Source organism: Benincasa hispida, chromosome 7 (genome assembly GCF_009727055.1).
Source record: "Benincasa hispida cultivar B227 chromosome 7, ASM972705v1, whole genome shotgun sequence".
In the NCBI taxonomy this organism is placed as follows: Eukaryota; Viridiplantae; Streptophyta; class Magnoliopsida; order Cucurbitales; family Cucurbitaceae; genus Benincasa; species Benincasa hispida.
In genome coordinates this window covers 219,838-240,898 of record NC_052355.1, presented here as the reverse complement: position 1 = coordinate 240,898, position 21,061 = coordinate 219,838, and the positions used below count along the sequence as shown (strand labels likewise).

General features: G+C 38.0%; 1 protein-coding gene across 1 annotated transcript; it reads right to left on the bottom strand.

Annotated features, from left to right (window-relative positions):
• Positions 1-9,920: 9,920 nt before the first annotated feature.
• On the bottom strand, positions 9,921-13,213 carry LOC120082045 (cytochrome c). The gene is made up of 3 exons (XM_039037260.1): positions 13,020-13,213; positions 12,207-12,340; positions 9,921-10,318 (listed from the first exon to the last, which is right to left on the bottom strand). The coding sequence occupies exons 1-3, from the start codon at positions 13,204-13,206 to the stop codon at positions 10,226-10,228; spliced, it is 414 nt and encodes a 137-aa protein (XP_038893188.1). The 5' UTR covers positions 13,207-13,213; the 3' UTR covers positions 9,921-10,225.
• Positions 13,214-21,061: the final 7,848 nt, after the last annotated feature.

Below are 21,061 nucleotides of genomic sequence, written 5' to 3'. Positions count from 1 at the left end.
TCTTTCCCAGCAACCGGGGCAAAGGACCCATCTGCAATTCCAATACATTCATTTCCTACACTCGGACAGTATGAAACAAATAATTCTGAAGAGCTAGTGAGATGATCTGTGGCCCCTGAATCTACAATCTAGGGTTTTTTGCCATTAATACTAATAAGGCCAAAAGATGGAAATGTACCTGATTGTGCAATGGCATTCACCCCGACAACACTCAAATTGGTCTTATTATCGGCTGAGGGCTGATGCGGTGTATTCTCATTAACCGAGTCACTTACAAGTGCAGCAACAGAGATCAGTGATTTTTGATCGCCTACTGTTCAGGGGCCTGCCGTGCAACTTCCAACATTGGTCCTTCGTATGCCATGGCTTCTTGCAATGCTCACAGACAGGTGTCGGCTTTTTATCACAGTCGGCACTAGAAGCCTTCGTAACAAAGGCTGATGCATCAGTAGAAACAACCACAGGATTGTTCATAGCATGTGATCGATTCTCTTCCAGTCGAACCTCTGAACAAACTTCTCTGAGAGAAGGAGTAGATCGTTTACCCAATATGCGACTCTAAACATTGTTAAATTTTGGGTTCAATCCAGCCAAAAACACATACACCCGATCTGCCTCTTCAAGTTTCAAGTACTGGGCCCCATCTTGTGCACAATTCCAGACAATTTCTCGGCAAAGGTCCATATCTTGCCAATACACTGATAATTTATTAAAGTAGGAAGTAATATCTATGGTCCCTTGCTTGCACTCATGGACCTGTTTGTGTAATGTGTACAGTTGAGATGCGTTCTGTCGCTTTGAGTACAGATGCCTGGATGCCTCCCAGATATCTCTAGCAGTTGCTGCATACAGTAAGGGTCGGCCAATCTATGGCTCCATATTATTGATGAGGACAGAACGTAATAGAGAATCCTCTCCTTTTCATATTCTTTCTTGAGGATCGCTTGGGATAGGTTTCGGAATTTCTCCTGTCAGATACCCGAATTTGTGCCTTTCTTCAAGGGCCATTCTGATCGACTAGGACCAGGAAAAATAATTCTCCCCATTCAGTTTTTCTCCTACCAGAAATCCTGCAGTATTTCCCATTGGGCCAGTTAAATAACTTGTACTAGGCAAAATAGAGAACGAATTTATCGGGTTCTCTGTGGTGACTGATTGAGGGTTTGGGCCAAGGGTCATTTCCAAATCTGAAATCTCCATTTGAAGATAGGCCAATCTGCGTCGAACATCGTCAGGGTATTGGGCCAAACCACCATGATTTGGTGCGGCTGGAAAAAAACCTTTGACCGACAACTGGTTGTGAGAGGAACCAGTTAGGTATGCTGGAATCAGGGTGTCGGCCAGAGAGAACACGATCTGGGGCTGCGGTGCTTGGAGAGGTTGTGGCGGCAGAGATTACGATGCTTGAAAAGATGGCGGCAGCGTCGGGTCGCCAGTCCGGATCTGCGGCTAGGAAAATCGTGGTTGGACAGAGGCAGAAGCGACCGACTCCTCTCCTCGATTCGGCTCCCAAAGTGGTCGCAGTTGGGCAGAGAAAGGAACGGCCGACGACTCGTGTGGTCTGATCGGCTCCTCTCTTTGGTTTGGCTCCCGAAGTGGTCGTGGCTAGAGAAAGGAACGGTCGGTGCGAGCGAAGGTTTTTGCAGCCCGATCGCAGGGTTCTATCCTTCGACGGCACTTCCTGCGGCAGCTGGACGATGGCTATGGTGGCTGGAAAAAGTTGCGGTAGGGCAGATTGGAGGTATTCTTTTACAGCTTCTTGGATAACAGCTTTCATGTCCATGATTGGAGCTTCGTCTGTAGAAGATGTCTGTGGTTGGTTCTCGTCAATGACGACTAGGGTTTCATCGCCATGCTTTGATACCATGATGAAATATAAGAAAAGAGAGACCAACACATAGTTTACGTGGAAACCCTAGAATAGGGAGAAAAACCACGATACAGACCTTTTTCTTATTATTTTTAATTGATACGCTGGATACAAGAGAATATAGTGAATAAATAGACAGTAGAGAGCCTTAGGGTAGAAGACAATTACAATAATACCCCTAGGGAAAAGCCCCTACTTTCAACAATCAAGGCAACCATTCCTTTCTCGAATTACAAAGGCTAATGATATTTTACCTATATATGCCACTAAAAACCAACCATTAGAAGACATTTTGTAGTTCAAGACTATGTTAGATATTGTACACATATTCTTAGTTGGATTATGAATGATTGATCGAAATTGTGTATGCAAGTGGCTCAAATTTAAAATGTTGTTAGATTTGTTAGATCTTTTCATATCCAATATGCTAAATTATTTATGTAAGACCGTAACACTAAATCTAAGGTGGAAGGTTGTTTGGAGAAGGAAAAATCCTAAGTAATAAAGAAATATCACTAAAAAGAGTATACATTGAGGCAAGATGAAATGGTGAAAGTATTAGTATTAAGTTATGTAAAAATAAAAAGGATCAAAAGGTGGCAAGTGTTTGGGAATACGGCCAACGCATGTGGAGGGCCTAAGCACATTGAACGCAAGGCCTAAGAGTGCGTGGGAGGCTGGCTTCATGTTGCACTAATCTTTGGATGCAAGAAGGCATGGGCAGTGGTTGTGGGTTTGCATGCGCGAGTAGCTAACGCAAGGACATGCACAAGGCATGCGGACGCAAGGGTAAGCAAGGACACGGGCAAGGCATGCGCTGGAGGCATGTGTCGAGTGGCCATGCCAAGCGCCCCTGCCCATGTGTTGAGCCCAAGTACTCAGCCTATGTGTCGATACGCCCTGCAGAGCGGCCATGCATCAAACCTATATGTCGAAGTGCACTACCGAGCGGTCGTGCATCAAACGCCCTGTCAAGTGCCCATGCGGCCAAGCGAGCCCTGCGAGCGATGGCCAGCGCCTATGCCACATGCGCATTCGTCGATGGCATACGTCTATGATGCGGCAATGGTAATTCAATGCGGCTAAGCGCTTAGGCATCGATGCAAACCAAGGCGTACGACGAAGGAGTTTGCGGCAAAGGAAGTATGCACCGTTGGTCGAAGGCATGCGTCCATGGAAAAGGCTATGCGTCGATGTCATGAAATGGTTATAGCCACCCTATGTGTTAATTAATAGATGTATGGGCACATGGACAAAAGGAAGGCTGATCGATGGGAAAAAAACCCCAAGAGGAGATGGCAATATTCAAGAGATGCGTCCATAATCTTTGGATGCAAGAAGGCGTGAGCAGTGGCTGTGGGCTTGCACGCGCGAGCAGCTAACGCAAGGACATGCACAAGGCATGTGGATGCAAGGGTAGGCAAGGACTCGGGCAAGGCATGCGCTGGAGGCATGCGTCGAGCGGCCATGCCAAGTGCCCCTGCCCATGTGTCGAGCCCAAGTACTCAGCTTATGCATCGAAATGCTCGGCAGAGCGGCCATACATCCAACCTATGTGTCGAAGTGCACTACCGAGCAGCCGTGCATCGAACGCCCTGTCGAACGTTGCGCCCATGCGGCCGAGCGAGCCCTGCGAGCGATGGCCAGCGCCTATGCCACACGCGCATGCGTTGATGGCATAGGTCTATGATGCAGCAATGGTAATTCAATGTGGCCAAGCGCTTAGGCATCGATGCAAACCAAGGCGTGCGGCGAAGGGGTTTGCAACAAAGGAAGTATGCGCCGTTGGCCGAAGGCATGCATCCATGGCAAAGGCTATGCATCGATGTCATGCGATGGTTATAGCCACCCTATGCGTTGGTTAATAGATGTATGGGCGGATGGACAAAAGGAAGGCTGATCGATGGGAAAAGAACCCCAAGAGGAGATGGCAATATTCAAGAGATGCGTCCATAAGCATACCAAATTATATAGATAAAAATCTTTAAATATTAAGTGAGTGAGGTGGTGGAAGGAGGTTCATACAAAGTAGTCCTATCACTCTAAGTAGAAGGTGGAAGAAGGAGGTTACATGCAAAAATAGTCTTATCACTCTAAGCAGGAGGTGGAGGAAAGAGGGTGCATGCAAAATAAGAAATTTGGCTGGAAAATTATGGTAAAAACAACTCATGGCATTGCTAGAATAGGCTTAGCGTTGGTAGCCTTAAAAAGGGACAATGTGGGTTGAGTTGTCACAAAGGGGTGAGCTTGGGATGGCTATAAATAGAGGAGTTGGGCGAGAACAATTCATTTATGCCATCACCAAAATCTCAGTGTCGGGAGCTTATTTAGAATATTAAGTTTGAGTATTGAGGCTGCCAAAATAATTAGGGTCCGAAGGAGTTGAAGTTGCATTGATGAAACTTTGAAGCTAGTACGGACGCATACGCGCAGCCAGCCAATGCATCCATCACGCAGCGCGTGCCTTGCGCCTAACCAACGTTGCGTCCATCCATCACAAAGCAGCGCACCTCGCACCACCGCGTCGACCACGTACGCCAGCCCAACGTTGCAGCCCACCGTGCGATGCAGCATGCACATTCTCTGCACACGGCTGAACGCCCAGCTGCTGCCAGACTTCTTACGCTCACACGGTTAAAATAACCTCTAAAGGGGCTGATTTTGAGATTTTGGCTGAGTTTTGAGTAGGGTAAGTTGTTACTTTTAATATATAAAGGTATTTTGACTACTTTAGCATTATTTATTGATATAACAAGTATTAATTGAGGAATTTTCATTGATATGAAGAAAATCTCAGGAAGATACTCTCAAAGTAGTTTTAGTAGAAAATCTTGCTTACGATGAGTGGTTATTAAGATTTATGCATTGCTATATGAATAAATGCATAGGTATGTACAAGATGCGTGATTATAATGTTATGTTACGTGCCATAATATTGTCTGTGTAATTACTATGGAAACTAAGATTATACTCGAAATACATAGTTAGCATGCTTAAAAGTGGTACTTGGCAGGAAAATATAGTCGGCTTCGGTAGGCAGGAAAAGATAGTCGGTGACGACCGGCGAAAAATATAGTCAAGATACCTAAGCATGACTAGCGGGAAATAGTTGTCAATGTGCACATTGGCGGGAAAACGGGATATAGGAAAGTTTCCATGAAAAGTTGTTACGATCGTTAATATATACATGATGTGAACATGCCAAGCATAACATGTGATTATGTGGTTGACTTCCCAAAAATATGTTTTGTGATTAAAGCTACTGTTATTTTAAAAAGCACCACTCACTGGGCTTATTAGCTCACACTTTTCCAAATGTTTTCTTCTATTCTTCCTCCCCCCCAGGTTGCAAAGCGGAGCGTTTAAAGAGGAGTCTACAACCACCAAAACACCAGGACTTGGTAATTTCTCAAGGCATAGCTCTGATCATGTAATAGAAAAGTATAGGAAAATTTAGCTACATGTATGAAATTTAGATGGTTATTGTAAACATGTTAAGGCTCTTAATAGATAAAAGGGGAAATGTTAAATTAAAATATTGTCTTAGAGTGGTACTAGTATGTCTCATGCTCTCTTCTAAGTCTTGGGTTAAGACAAGGGAGGGGGTCTGACAATTTAAGAAGCACATTGTATAGGAGAATATATCTAGCAAGTCTTATATGTAGGTGAAAATCTACATATTTAATGTTTGAGGTTACTGAAAATCTTGAGAGGGTTTTTGTATGGAAGGCCCCCAAATGAAATTTGGTCTAAGATTTAAATTTGCTCGAAAAATGGTCTTTTACTTACTTCAGTTGCATGTGAAAGTACCATATTGTCCCTAGACCGCACGCAAGGGTCTGACGTTCAAACGAATACTCGTTTCTCGCTCTTCCTTTTCTTCCTCATTAGACATAATTGCAACTTTTTTTCTTCAATTGTTTTCTTTTTTTTAGATTCTTTCTCTTGCTTCTCACTTTTACCTCTTGCTTTTCACTCCTACCTCTCACTTCTTGCTCCTTCCTCTCGCTTTTTGTTCTAGTTTGTCGCTCCTTTTTCTTGTTCCTCATCAAATACAACTATAAGTTTTTTCTTTGATTTTTTTCTATTGTTCAGATTCTTCCTCTTGCTTCTTCCTCTAGTTTCTCACTCTCGCTTCTCACTCTAGCTTCTCGTTCCTTCCTCTTGTTCTTCTTCAAACACAACTACAATTAAAAATTTATAAGAAAACTGCAGAGTAAAGAAGGAAAAAAAATTGGAGAACGAAGAAAAAGAAGAAGAAAAGCACAAGAAAAGAAGAAAGAAGAAGAAGAAGAATGTAGAAAAAATGGAAGAAGGCGACGCAGACGCATAACCAACAAGAAAAGAAAAGGTAATTAATGAAAAAAAAAACCTCAAAAAGACGATAGGAAAAGAACAAAAAAGAAAGAAGAAAGAAGAAAACACGCAGAAAAAACGCAAAAAAAAAAATGATTGTTAAAAAAAAAAGAAGTTAAAAGTGATAATTTCACAAAAAAAAAATATCAGTAAAAGGTTATAATTCGTTTGTTTTTAAAATTGGACTACTTTTCATTTGGGTCCCTATAAAGGGGTCCTTTATACAATTATTTCAATTTTGAGAAGACATTTAATAGATTGAATTAATAGGACATAACATTCTTGAAAATAGAAAAGGACAACCAAAATCAAATTACCCAAATTTGGAGGTGGCTGCATATTTATTAAGTTCTTAACTATTTTAAGTTCTTACATTACTTCAAATATGGTATTCGTTGAAATTATAATAATTTAGAATTGTACAAGAAAATATTCTTTAGATGATTATGGTTCAATCACTATTGATGTTATGACGAAAATGCAATTGGCATATGATAGTATTAGGTGCATAGTGAAAAAGTGAAATACATATTATATAATATGGTGGTTTTTTGTAGATCCTTGTCACAAGATAAAGTTCCTTATATATTATTCAATCTCAGTTATTTGAAGATAATGTGGTATAGGAAATTGTGAGAAAAGTAAAAGATTGGAGTTGTTTGTATAATGTGTTAAGAGTCTAATAATGGTTGCTATTCAAGTTTATTATCTTCTGCATCAAAGAGTCAAATGAGTCAAATAGACTCATTAAATCTATTGATTCTATAATAATCTTTTTTGCTTTCAACATCCTAACATGAAAGACGATGAAGATTATTTTGATGTAGACACGGAGGTGGATGTTTACTTATTGAAACTCTATATAAAAGATGATGAGAAATTTGACATCTTACAATGATGGATGTTGAACTCTTCTAGATATAAGGTTCTTAATAGGGTTGCATGAGGTGGTTTGGTAATTCCAGTTACTATAGTTGCGTGGTGGGAGAGCAATTCAATTCACCTTAGTATCATCCACAGGTGAGGCACTTATTTGTGTAGAAAATTAGATTAGTTGATTTCAAATCTAAATTTATCTGTTTAGATTTCAAATCATGCATAGACCCTAGAAGAGTCAAGATTGACTTTTGGAAAATGGAGAAGGATTTACTAAAAAGAAACCAATTTTTACTCATATATGAATTTGAACCTTGACCTAAATGATTATATTAATTTAAACCTAAAATTCTCATAAATATAACAATTTACACCCCTTAATTATATTCTATTTAGAAAAATTTAGCGTGAAATTAATAATTGTGTCAATTAAACCCCTACTTTCATTAATGAGTCAATTTAACCTTTTAGTCATAGTTTCTTTTGCAAATCATCTATACATTTACTCCAATCATCCATTTTGTAAAAGTCGAAAGAATTCTACACAAGTTTAAGAATGAGGTAATCATTATGAAATGTTTAAATTGATTGGTTTATAAAAATTTAGGAGTTCAATTCACTCAATAATAAGTTCCACACGAGGTTTTCCCAACGAAATGTACTGGAAGGTGTAAATTGTTGTACTTACGAAAGCTTATTCAATTACTAGTTCAAGACTTTAATTGATACAATCCTAAAATTTAGGGATATAAAATGATATTTACCAAAAAAAAAAAAAAAAGGAAAAAGAAATGGAAAAGATAAATAGGACAGGGTAACATGAGGAAGGAAAAAAAAGTAGAAAAACACACAAAGGCACGTAAACCCTACCCGACCCGCGCACACAGGCAATCCACTAACCGAGAATCAAACCGTTGAACTGCCTGTTTTGGCAATTCAGTCAACACGGTTTGCTTCGTTTTCATGTTTTTCTTCATTAAATTATCAGTTTGGCTTCGACTTTGCACGTATCAAACTTTGCCGAATAAGCAATGAATAAATATGATGCTTTATGATTCACTAGCCTTCTTACAATGACAGTACTAAGATGCACAGATGAAACCAAGAGCCTCGTTCTTTGAAGTTTGTCCATGCATGATGTTGAGACAATGATGGCTTATTATTCTCTATAGAAGAAATAGAATTCTATTAGGATAAGGAGATTTCTTATGCAGTTCAAAGTCCAACACCTATTTTCGTTATTCCGAAATTCATCTTTGGATTCAACCATTGTGAAAAGTCTAGGGAAGCATTTGAATGAGGGTCTCAACATTTGGGCGGATGGTGCTAGTAAGGATGTTGATGAGGTTTTGGCTTCTACACATGTTCCTGGTCCCGTCGGTTGGCATCCCCCTCCGAGGTGCTGTTGGAAGTCGAATTTGGATGCAGCCTAGAATCTTGCTATGCATGCTGAAAGTCTAGGTCAGGTGATTCGAGACCATTTAGGACAAGTTTCCAAGGTTTGTATTGCTGGTATTCGCTACATACATAGATGTACGGAAGTCGAAGTCCTTGAAGCTCAGGTGATTAGTATTGGCCTCAAAGGAGACTCCGTCAATCAACTTAAAATGTATTTGGTCAAATCTGACTGTTGGAGGTAGTAAAGCTGATAAGTAAGCAAGTTGTTGATCTAAGACAAGTATCTCTCTTCATTTATGAGGCTGAAATCTTGACACAGAGCCCAGGGAATACATACCTTTTACATGTTTGTTGCATTCGCTTGTGAAAAAGGTTCTAGACGAAATATCTCTTTTGTTCTTCTTTCCCCTTATCCCGAGTGGTTGATGTCCCACAAGGTAATCCTTTAGTTTGTTTATTTGTTCGACCTTCTCAAGAAATTAAAAGTCTGGGAAAGCCAATACCAAAGGGCACCATTTCCAATCTATTGATCAAACCAAAATTTAGTGTTGCACGTTGTTTATGCAATAATACTATAAATGTACGTGTCAAAGTTAATACGGTGAATGAAGAGCATTATCATAGATAGTCATTTTGACTCCATTTGTCTTTAATTTCCTTTGTTTCGTTTGTGTTCACAGATTTGGTTTTCCAGTTAATTTCTGTACTAGAAATGGTATCATCTGATGGGTTGGACAAAACAAATAAGAAACCAGCGGACGAAGGAAATAATTCTGCCTTGAGACACAAGAATGTTACCTATCAAGGGCAAATCGCAACCCCTTCAACCGATTGATTTAGCAACAAATTCGAAAAAAAAAATCCAGTATTTCAAAAATAAAAGTTAGCTATTCTATCGACATAGTAACTTCATTTTCTCATCTTTTTCTTCTATCTTTTAAATTTACAAGAAACACATTATCGAGTAATTCGATCTTTTCCTCTTAATTTACCTTTGTTGAACTTTATCTTGCAACTCTACACCCCAAATATAAATTTACTAACTCCAACATATTAACATCATACTTATTAACTCCACCTAGGGGACGAAATACCCAATAGTTTTTTAAAATGTCTTTCCACCCCCATTGAAATTTCAAAAGCTAAGAGTACATAAATAATAGGAGAGGAAATGTCAACAAGAAGCATTTGTATCTATTTCAATGTCATCTAAAACCTGGGGACACTAAAAAACAGTGGTGCTATCATAAAAGTTGTTCCACGTTGATCTATCTTCAAAAATTTGGAGACAATAAAAAATAAAACGCATACTAACAAGATGCTACGACCATATTTGAAAAATACGGACAAAACACCACATAAATTTATCTTGGATCTTCAGTAATGAAATTTATATGGTCAATAAACATAGATAAATAGGTAAGCTTTAACGATTGAGGTATTTATTATGAAAAATAAATTGCCATAACCGGCTTGGCCAAAAAATTGTAGCAGTTATGTTCACACAACAATGATATGTAAGCTACAAATGGATTAACTCTGCAAATTAAGAAATTAATGAAAAGAGGAATTCTTGTGGTTTTCACAAGACAAGTCTTTCCGACACAATAACTTCGTATGTTACCTCCCCAAATTTTCATCTAATTTTCCTCAGTGTTCTTATTTAACGAGGGGAAAAGAGTCTCAAAAAATTCTAGATTGGCGGATGCACCACATGTATCTCATTTAAGCAGTCGATTCCTTCAGATAAGCAATAAGATCGGCACGTTCCTGCGGTTTCTTCAGCCCTGGAAAAACCATCTTCGTTCCAGGAATGTACTGTATCATCAAACACATCCAGATTTTTGTTAGAATACTTTCTTGTACAAATAAATATCTTTGGAAGAAAAACTAATCGTTGGTAAAATATATCCAACAAATTCATATAACAAGTCCGCTTCGAGAACATTTTTCTCATCATGCTCAAAAATTAAAAATAACTTTGAATTCATCAAAACCATAGTAATCATAAGGATTAAGAGCTAGTAGAGATCCCAAATATGAGGATGTGTCAATGAAAGTTTTTTTTAGTATTAATAGAGGATGGAGATTCAAATATCAGACCCCTAGATCACTAACACAAATTACATATCATTTGAGCTATGCTTGCATCAGTAAAATAATTGTACCTTACAGAATGTGACATTTGGGAAGTTTCTATGGACAGATGATGAAGGAATAACAGTAGGAAGATAGGGTACAAACAATGTAGTTATAAACAACAGTTTGTTACTTGCCTTTTGAGCCATAAAGGCAAGAAAGAAACCATCACATTAAAACCATAAAACCTTCACACTTTTAAAAGGACGACCTTCAAGGAATAAAGAAAAAGAGTTTGTAGTGTCAAAAGGGGCCACAAATTTCCAACAAGAGATTATCTGGGGACTGTGTTCTTTATACACATGGACACCAACAGCGTGTTCGAATTCTGATCGCTTTTACGCGAGAAAGGGGGACCACCCTCTAAGCCTAAGTATTCCTCAATGACTGATAGCGTACAGTACCGTGAGGGAAAGGTGAAAAGAACCCTATTTAGGGAGTGCAATAGAGAACCTGAGATCCGATGCGAACAATCAATCGAAGGAGCGGCAAGCCTTTACTTGAGATTCTCTTAGTAAAGCGCACTCACTCTAAAGGCGCACCTTTTGCATGATGGGTCAGCGAGAAAATGGGAACAGCGGCTTAAGCCATTAGGTGTAGGCGCTTTCCAGAGGTGGAATCTTCGAGTTCTGAAACACAGCTCTAATGACATCTTTTCTAATGATGATGTGAGTGTTAATACATCCACTCAGGAGTTCCGAGAAAATTTCACTTTCTTTGAAAGCTGTGAATATCATTCATGCCAAGCTAAAAAGAAGAGAGGAATTTACCAAACTTCCTTCCTAGTTATGTCCATGAAAGGAGAGTGGACGAAAAAAACCCAATTTCCCACAGACCAAAGCGATTGAAACTTGAGGGTTTACGAGGATTTCCCTTTAAAGGAAGCCCCAAGTACAGGCTCAGGCTAAACCCTCCTCACAGCCGCAAATATAATTCAAGAGATCAAGGGAGGACCCACAACTAATGCCCAAATGCCACATTCACCATTAGATTATTTTGATAGCAGTGCGTTTTCAAAAGCATAGAAGACTAAAGAAGTAGTAGGATATTAAGGTAAGAGATTTCCACTAAAGGAGACTTATGAAGCAATTGAGAAGAATTGTGGAACTTAATGAGCTAAAAAATAAACTATTAACATCTAGATTAACTCCAAGGGAAGGGGGGATTGTAATACAAGTGGTAGACCATTCTTCCAAACTTCTGGCTATTAAAGTAGATAAAGAGCCCCACTTAACCGGGTTTTATTTTTTTATTTTTTTGATGTAAGGCGACTTGAAATGTTAAAAGAAAAAAAAAATCTGGGTCTAGCGGGAAATATGGTAAAAGGTGAATGTGTCGGTCGAGGTGCCCAAAATATTTCACCAGTTTTTGTTCAGTTGGAGAAGTATTATGAATAACAAGGCTACTTATTGTAATTATATAACATGACAATGCCTACTAGGTGTGCATTCACAATTAATATCACTTAATTCACAATTAAAACACCTGGAGAAGAACGCAAGCGAGTAAAATAACTTCAGATCAAATACCATAAGTTCTCAACTGTTAAGGAACAGAGAGTATATACCTTCTTGGGGTTAAGCAAGTAATCATACAACGTCTTTTCTTCCCATATCACAGCCATATTCTTGTTGGCAGCAGAGTAAGAGTATCCAGGAGTTGTACCAGATTGACGTCCAAATAGCCCATTCAAATTGGGACCTGCAAGATTCCAAGTTAAGACGCTCGTCTTAGTATCAAATTAAATATGAGAACTGCTAATCCTGCCCATCCTAGGTAAAATAGTACAAAAATAGCAGCTAAAAATAGCAAATATACACCCAAAAACCACAGATTAATGTACATTTATCTGTTAACCTCATTCACAATTCACGTTGACAAATGCCTATCACATCAAACAAAAACATATGGCCTCTTCATTACCAAGTTAATGCATGATTAACAAGTTTTAATTTTTTATGTTAAAAAAATATGATACATTTGTAATTACATCTATAATAGCATATATTCGTAACTATTTTTAAGAAATCCTTTGATCAAATAAAATTTCCAAAAAAAAAAAGGAAAGAACAATAACGTATGCCTTTAGGAGAGGGGGGGAGGGGGTTCCTTCTCACACGAGAACAAGGAATCCGCGGAAAGTTATCATTAGGCCGATACCAACTATTAGCTACCTAGAGTCCGTTGGGGAAAAGAGAGAGAGAGAACGATGAGATCGGTTAAGCCCTAGATTAAATCAGCATCACAATCCCCGAAGACGATTGAATACGTTCAGATTACTTACAGAAACGGAAAGATCTCTAGGCTATGATATCGAATCGCAAGAAATTCAGAGAAATGAATAAGAAATGCTAACAAAAATAGAGAAAGAGAGAGAGACCTTGCTTGTGACCAGCCCCCTTGTCAACAGTGTGGCACTGAGCGCATTTGGTCTTGAAGATCTTCTCTCCAGCTTTGGAATTGCCGGGAGGGGCTTCGTCAAAGCTCGCCATGGCCGTGGGAATGAGGTGGCGTTCAGATCTGAGGGCTAGGGTTCGCAGAGTGATGTGGAAGGATGGAGAAGCCATTCTTTGTATTTTGCTTCATTATATAGCAATGCACCGCATAGGGTCTTTTTTGTCTTTTTACAGTTCCCTTTATTTCCTCTTTTTAATTTTTGCTTTTAAGTCGGCGTTAAGATCACCCGTCACCGCATGTTTGAAAATACCTGGTAAGAATTGTCTGCGTTTCTTTTTAATTTCTTTTCTCTCTTTTTCTTCTTTCAAAACGATGCGTTGTCTAAATGCCCACCGTTGATTATTTCGCCCAATTTAATTTTATTTTTGTTAGGTTCAAATTTTATTTTACTTTTTGTTTTTTTTAGCATTGAAATGAAAACACAAGCAAACAAAAGTAAACTAAAATGTTCGAATATCCCTACAGGCAATTGAGGTCATCCATGATTTGTGATCTTTAATCCAAATCTCCAAATGTTTGAAGTGACAAGCATGAATCACAAGCTCATGAGCTGCAATATTTCTTTTGTGTTTGAGAAATAGGAACTTTGAATGAAACTACTCTGGTGTTTTAAACGAAGAGCATCAAGAAAATCTTATAATTCATTCAAATACTTCTCTTGACATGTCAAAAGCTTCCATGAAATTTGATAATCCAGTTTAGGAGAAAGGGGGTGTAAGCCAACTTCAATAGTGGTAGTAATGCCATTAAAAAGAGATTTTAGTAGAATTTATGATCTATTCCAGTTATGAATTTTATGTACTTTCCTTATCAGTATTTTCTTTCTTGTATTTTCCTTTTCTACTATTTTCCTTTCTTGTATTTTGGTGCTATTTATTCTTCCATTCACCTTTGTAAAGTCATTCTATGTTAATTATATTGATTATTCAATAAAATACACAAAACAACATGGTATCAAGATCTTAGGTTTTTTATTCAACTATCGTTGCCTCTGTCTGATCGGCCTAGACGTTCCAGTACCTTGTTTATCCAGTGTCGCTGCCATGTCTCAGCCAGTCTAGCACGCTCCACATATTTCCTCATTTCAACACCACCTTGTTCCGTCAACCTATGGAGATTCAACACTACCTAGCTCGTCCGTTTGTAGACCAGATCCGTGACCAACATTGGCAAACCCAGCTCGTATTAGGATGTATGACCTAAAACCTCAAAGTTAATATGTTATTTAAAATAACGGTTGATTATTTTATGCAATAATTCATTAAAGAAAGATCCGAGGTTATTTATGTAACTTAAACATGTATGTGGTTGACATACAAGTGGATCATATTTAAGTAATGACCTAAATGGTCTATAGTATATGGATAAGATTGGGTGTCTTACCCTGGTGACACTATGGATAGAACTCACTTTGTAATTGTTACAATAATTGTAAAGTGTTACGAACGATTTGATCCTAATCGTTCATGTTGAGACATGTGAGTGAGGGTATCCTATACAAAGATTTTGTATAAAATCGGACCGCGAAATGATTAGTTTCTCTTTATAACACCAATTGATTGAAGAGATTATCATTTCATAGGATGACCATAAGTGACTCGACCTTAATCTTGAGTGAGTTGTGAACTCTGTCTATGAGGGCGATCCTTTGATTTTCATAGGTGAGAGTGGCCAAATTCACCAACTTAATAAGCCTACCATTTTGGGAATTTGTTCGAGTAGGGAGTTAGGAACACAGTTACACAAGATGAAATTCAATCATTCCTGTCTTTAGAGTAAGTAGATGAATTGCTCCCTTAATAGTTAATTTTAGGTCTTAGACAATGAGGTCTCACTTGCTCGCTGGCTCGAGAGGGATTAGTTTATAGTTGGACTATAAATTATTTATTCATTAAAGGGACCAGTGGTACTTAAGAAGTTAGATATAATTACAAGGGTAAAACGATAATTTGACCCAACTTTAGTTAAGAGCAATTTGTGAAGAGTCGACTTACTATTGATTGGTTATATCCATGGACACATAAATATATATCTACCGTGTGAAGAGTGTAGTTATGGATCTTTAGTGGAGTAATCTGCAGTTAATTAATGTTGATTAATTTAATAAATTAATCTTGTATAATTGGAGCTTCTAATCTGTAGGTCATTAAGTTGCCTTGCTAGCATATTAACTACAAGGCCTTAGAACATATATCCGATTGCAAGGGAGGGAGGAAGAAGAAGATGAAGGCTAGGTTTTTTCTTCTTATATTTTCCTCCCCCCCCCCAATTGTTTTTCTTTTTCCTTCTTTAACTTTATAAGCACATTAATTTTTCAAGGGTCGTTAAATGTATTTATAGTATCAATCAAAATCAACATTAAAGGTCCATTTTTTTTTTACCTATAATGCCAGTCAAAAGCCAACATTAAAGATCTACTTTTTTTTTTACTTCATCTGTCATTGTACATCCGTATCTTTTTTTGGACCGACATCAAAGGCCGACTTTGTTCTAGTAAAAGCCTGGAGATAGAATTCTTATGTGACAACTATTTTTATTTTGAAAATAAGCCTTGTGCTATAAGGTTAATTAATGGCTTATCAAGCTTAAATCGCTCAAATCCTATTACCTATTACATCAACGCAAGTATAAATCAAGTAACAACAAGTAATACCTAGAGTATTCAAAGGTTGATTCCTTAGAGATGCGGTATGAGTTAAGGAAAATTGTTCATCAAATTTCTTTCAATGTTGTGTAAGAGTAGTTTACAAATAATTGTTGGTTGAATATTGATGCTACGGCTTTAAAGATACTTAAGATAAATTGAAGTAAAAATTGTTGGGGATAATGTCCTAAACTCTCGTTGGGTCCTGTAGTTTGTAAACACAATATTGAACAAATACTTGTGATGTACTAATATATGATATTTTCTTCACTTTTGTCTATGGAACATTGGATGTTTTATTTGCTTTACCACAAACCAATAAACTAAGATCTCTGGTTGTCGTTTGTAACTTAAGCATGTATGTGGAGACATACAGGTGGATCATGCCTTAAGTGATAACCAAAATGGTCTGTAGTATATGGATATAAGAGGGAAACCTTATCCTGGTAACGCTACAGTTGCGGCCTGCTTTGTAGAATAGTTACAAGTGTTGTGACTTGCTACAGATGGCCTGATCCTGATCATTCATGTGGAGACATGCGAGCGGGGGCATCCTATTGTATAAGATCGGACCACGAAGTATTCTAGTCTCGTTATATAACATCGTTCATGATAGAGACTTCACTTCACTAGAAAGACCAAAGGTAACATGACCTCAATCCTGAGTGAGTTGGGAACTCCTGCCTTTAAGGGCGGTCCTTTGATTTGCACGGATGCAAGTGGCCAGATCGACGACTCAAACCTACCACTTTGGGGATTCGTCTAATTTGGGAGCTGAAAACTCAGCTACACAAGATAGAATTTACTCCTTCCCCAAAGTAGGGATAAGTAGATAGATTGCTCCCTTAAGGGCTGATTCTGGGGCTTGAACGATGTGGTATCATACACCTTCTCATGGCCCGAGAGGTGTCCACACATAGTAGAACTATGTTGTATTGTTCATTAGAGAGATCAGTGGTACTTAAAGAGATAGATATAACTATAGGGGCAAAATAGTAAATTGGCCCAACTATACTTACGAGCATCTGTGAAGGGTTATCATACTGTTGATTGGTTATATCCGATGGACACAGAAATATATCTGTGGTAAGAAGAGTGCAGCTATCGGTCTTTAGTGGAATGTCTGACAGTTAATGGTTGGTGGATCTCGTAGCTAAAGAGTTTAGTCAGCTATTCATGTACCGTTGGAGCTTCAAGCCATATGTCCATAAGGTCCCATTGGTGGCTCAATGGATTCAAGTTGAGAATCAATTTTTGGGTCAGTTTGAAGTGTTCAAATTGACAAGAGGGAGTTCGATTATATATGATATGATTGAACTGGTCAACTATATATGATATGGTTGACTTTATATATGAGATACATTAATTGGAGGAAAATTATATAAATATGATTTACATCTAGTGGAGGAGAAAAGGACTATGGTTCATATATTGCATGATATGTCATTAAACCATAGGTTATAAATATAATATGATTATATTTATTTTTAATTTAAACAATTATGGGATAGTTGTTTGCGGTTTTTTCTCCGTAACCGAATGAGTTAGTGGAAGGTTCCATTTAGTTTTCGTAACTGAAGGATAAAATGAAAATTGTTTTCATTTTACAAAGAATCAAATATTCACTCACCGATTAGTACATTGGTTATTGCATAGCAAACCAAGAGCATACACGATAGCTCAACATTTACTAAACGATCGTGTACACACGCGCCTTTCCTAAACGATTGCATAAAATTTACTAAACGATCGTCTAGCTTTTTTCTATGCGATCGCGCGCCCGAGTGTTTTACTAAACGATCGTCTATACGATCAAGCTTCTTTTACTACATGATCGTGTACCTTTACCTAAACGATCAAGCATCTGTCTGTTGGGTTTTATGTCCTAAAACTAGTGGTTTGTAAACAATAGAACTTATTCTAAAATTCAATTAATAGTTGTTATTGAATATATTGTTTGTTTTTAGAATCCAATAAACCTAAAGTCCCTTGACTATTACATGAGTACTTGTACTTTATGTGGAGACATACAAGTGGATCAGGTTCGGAGTAAATAGTCAAAATGATCTATAGTATATGAATATAGGTTGGGTGCCTTATTCTGGAACACTATTGGATGCAGCCTACTCTATAGTTGTTACAAAGAATTGTAAAGTGTTTACAAACGAAGTGATCCTAATTCGTTCATGTCGTGAATGAGGGGTGGGGGCGTCTTGTGCAAGATCGGACCACAAAATCAGTCACTCTTACTTTATAACGTTGTTTACTATTTAAGACTGACTATTTCAAAGCGATGATCTAGGTAACTTGACCTTAATCCTGAGCTAACTATGAATTCCTGTTTGTTTGGGATTATCCTTTTATCTGCAAACAGTGAGAGTAGACCAACGTCTCTACTCAATAAGCCTCCCATTTTAGGGATAAGACCAGATGAATAGTTGGGGACATAGGGTGCAAGATGGAATTCACTTCTACTCGATTAGGGTTAGTACAGAGGTTGTTTCCTTTAAGTGCTGATTCTGGATCTTGAAAAAGAGGTCTCACACTCTCATTGGCTCGAGAGGGATTTGATTTAATGATTGGATCACAAATCAATTGTTCATTAGGGGATCAGTGGGACTTAAGGAACAAGAGGTAATTTCGGGGGTTAAACAGAGATTCGACCCAGCCGTTATTACGAACAACCTGTGAAGGGTTAACTTACTAATTATGGTTATATCGAGTGGACATAATATATCTATAGTGAGAGGAGTTCAGCTATGGGCTTTAGTGGAATCATCCATTAGTTAACAAATGGGTGTTAGTTCGGTCTAATGAGTTTAGCCGATTAATCTCGGATTATTGGAGCCCATGATCTGTAGGTCCGCAAGGTCCCCCTACTAACTCGTAAATGGACTAGCTCTAGAGTAGCGTGATAAGTTAATTTGAAACGTTCAAATTAGAATTAAATGAAATTGGAGAAATAATATTTAAATATGATTTAAATATTCGAAGATGGAATTGTGTAAAATTAATTTAATATTTAATATTAAATTAATTAGAATTATTTAAATTGTTTAATTATTTATTAATTTTATTAAGAAAATTAGTTTATGAAATTAATTTTATAAAATTAATAATATTTTCAAATAAATTGATTTGTGAAATTAATTTATCAAAAATTGAAAAAGAAAGAAATACACATACTGGAAAATTAGCATTCTCCATTGTTTTCTTCAAGTAGCTTATTAACAACCCACTTCTTAAATCTTCGTTTACTCCAAGCATGAGCTACATCTCATGCAGTTAATCTCTTTGCATGATCGTCTGCAATATATTGAAGAGATTAGAGTAATTTTGAAGCAATGCAACCAGTCAAATTTTTCTGAAAAATTCGTGAGAAGAAAGGAGTTCTTCCGCTCGGTTGCTGCTGTGAGTTTGTCTCCAAATTCCCTTAATTCAGGCTTATTTTGAGTCCCACTACTCAATCTAGAGTACCAAAAGGATAGTAGAGAAGATCTTGGGGTGGTCTACAACAAGATTCGGAGGAGATTTGCAGCTGAATTCAAGCTTTGAGGAAGTTCTACAAAGGTATATCACGAAACTCATTTATTTCTGCTGAAACATGCTTTCATTTCTACCAAAATTAATAAATTAGAGTGCTTATGGATCCTGGTCACTTTTGTTGCATGATGGTACATTCCATCACTGTCTATACGATAGACTCCCAATATCTTCTACTTGCTTGGTCGTGGTAAATGATCATTCTTTTCTCCTTCCCTTTACAAAATCCAACAGAGTCCACACCTCTTGGATTTTCACTCCGAGAATACTGAGGGTTCCGAGTGGTGTGAGGACGGGAAATTAGAAGTCAATTTTACTTGACAACCAAAATCCCGTGGATGTGGTATGCGATGCATGTTCTTAAGAAATGCGTTGTTAGTCATGTGTCGATGGTCATGGTTGGAATGAAAATGTGCCAACAGATGTATGCGATGACCATGCGTCTTATCACAAGTTTTCTTGTGTTCACGCCAAGTATAACATGAACGCAAGTTTCTCGGGTAATCCGAGGTCGAACACAGGGACTTGTAGCTATATGTATGTGGTGATGTGCATGCGGCGGTTAAATAAAAGATTGTTAGAGAGGTTGCTAAGTTAATCCTACTCCTACTCCTATCTAACAAAAAACACAATGAGAATATGCATGAGAGGTAGAGATACAACAACACTTGACATGAAAGAAATATATGGGAAAATAGATAAAATACAGAGATGATTTCATTGCAACTCTTAAGAGTGACCGCAAGAGCAATCTTAGTCAACTTAAGCTATGCGATCATGCTACACACACTAAAAGCCTAGATCTAGGACGTATGCAGTGTATAAATGTCGAGATGACTGCATACCGCCACCATATCCTACTTCCTGGATGCAGCCGTTGTCCTCTCCCATACGCTGTGTAATAACAAACAGAGCTTATTCCTAAGTCTTCATTCTTGCTTATGCAAACCTAATCTAGCCCTCTCGAGCATCGATTCTAACCTAACTCTCTCGAGTCATTAGGTTCTTTCTTTAGACTCTCTCTCGAGCAGCTCTAAAGGTGTGATGGGCGCATACATAAGACAAGGTAACCACATGAACTTAGTTAACACAAGATTATTCCTATCTCTAGTTAACAATGCATACATTCTTAATGCGACCAACCACTTACCCTCTCAGGTAGTTAGTTGTTTCTGACTTTACTCATAGACAAGCATTGCGTTAGCATATAAACAGGTGTTGTCGCAGCTTCACACTAAGCAAATAATATTTTCTCACACACTTACGCAATGTACACCTCTCGGTGGTTTGCTACATGCTTCATATCTCTAATCCACACGACTAAGTATGCGATACTTTAGCAGTCTCACTAAGTTTTGCAATGAAAGTAACGATGCTAAGCAGAGAAGATGGAGATGGAGTCGAAGGAAACACAGAAATGTATTGAAAACAAATTGTATTAATTTCTTAATCAGAAAATGTCATACAATACAATATAAGAAGAGAAAGGAAAATGAAATGACCGGCTGGAAGCAAAGAATTGCTTCCAGCGGAGGTGCGTCAAGGCTGCCGGTGATGCCATGGATGGGCGGAGGAGCTAACTCTCTCGACATTTAGCTCTGGTCGTCACTCGAAATGGATGAAGGAGGTGAAGAACTCTCAGCGTCTTCTCACACATTTTGTCTGGATCACAAAGATCCGCCCTAGGCAAACCTCAGGTGAAAACCTTGGATGACTTGAATTTCAGCTCATCGGCTTCTATTTATAGAGCTTGGGTCACCGACAACATTAATTGGACT

Bases quoted from the DNA above. Each gene is read 5' to 3' on its own strand.
- LOC120082045 (XM_039037260.1), bottom strand. From the start codon at position 13,206: ATGGCTTCTCCATCCTTCCACATCACTCTGCGAACCCTAGCCCTCAGA. The intron at 12,341-13,019 runs GTCTCTCTCTCT...GGAATCTTGCAG, and splicing joins GGGGGCTGGTCACAAGCAAG to GTCCCAATTTGAATGGGCTA. The intron at 10,319-12,206 runs GTATATACTCTC...TTGATGATACAG, and splicing joins ACTTGCTTAACCCCAAGAAG to TACATTCCTGGAACGAAGAT.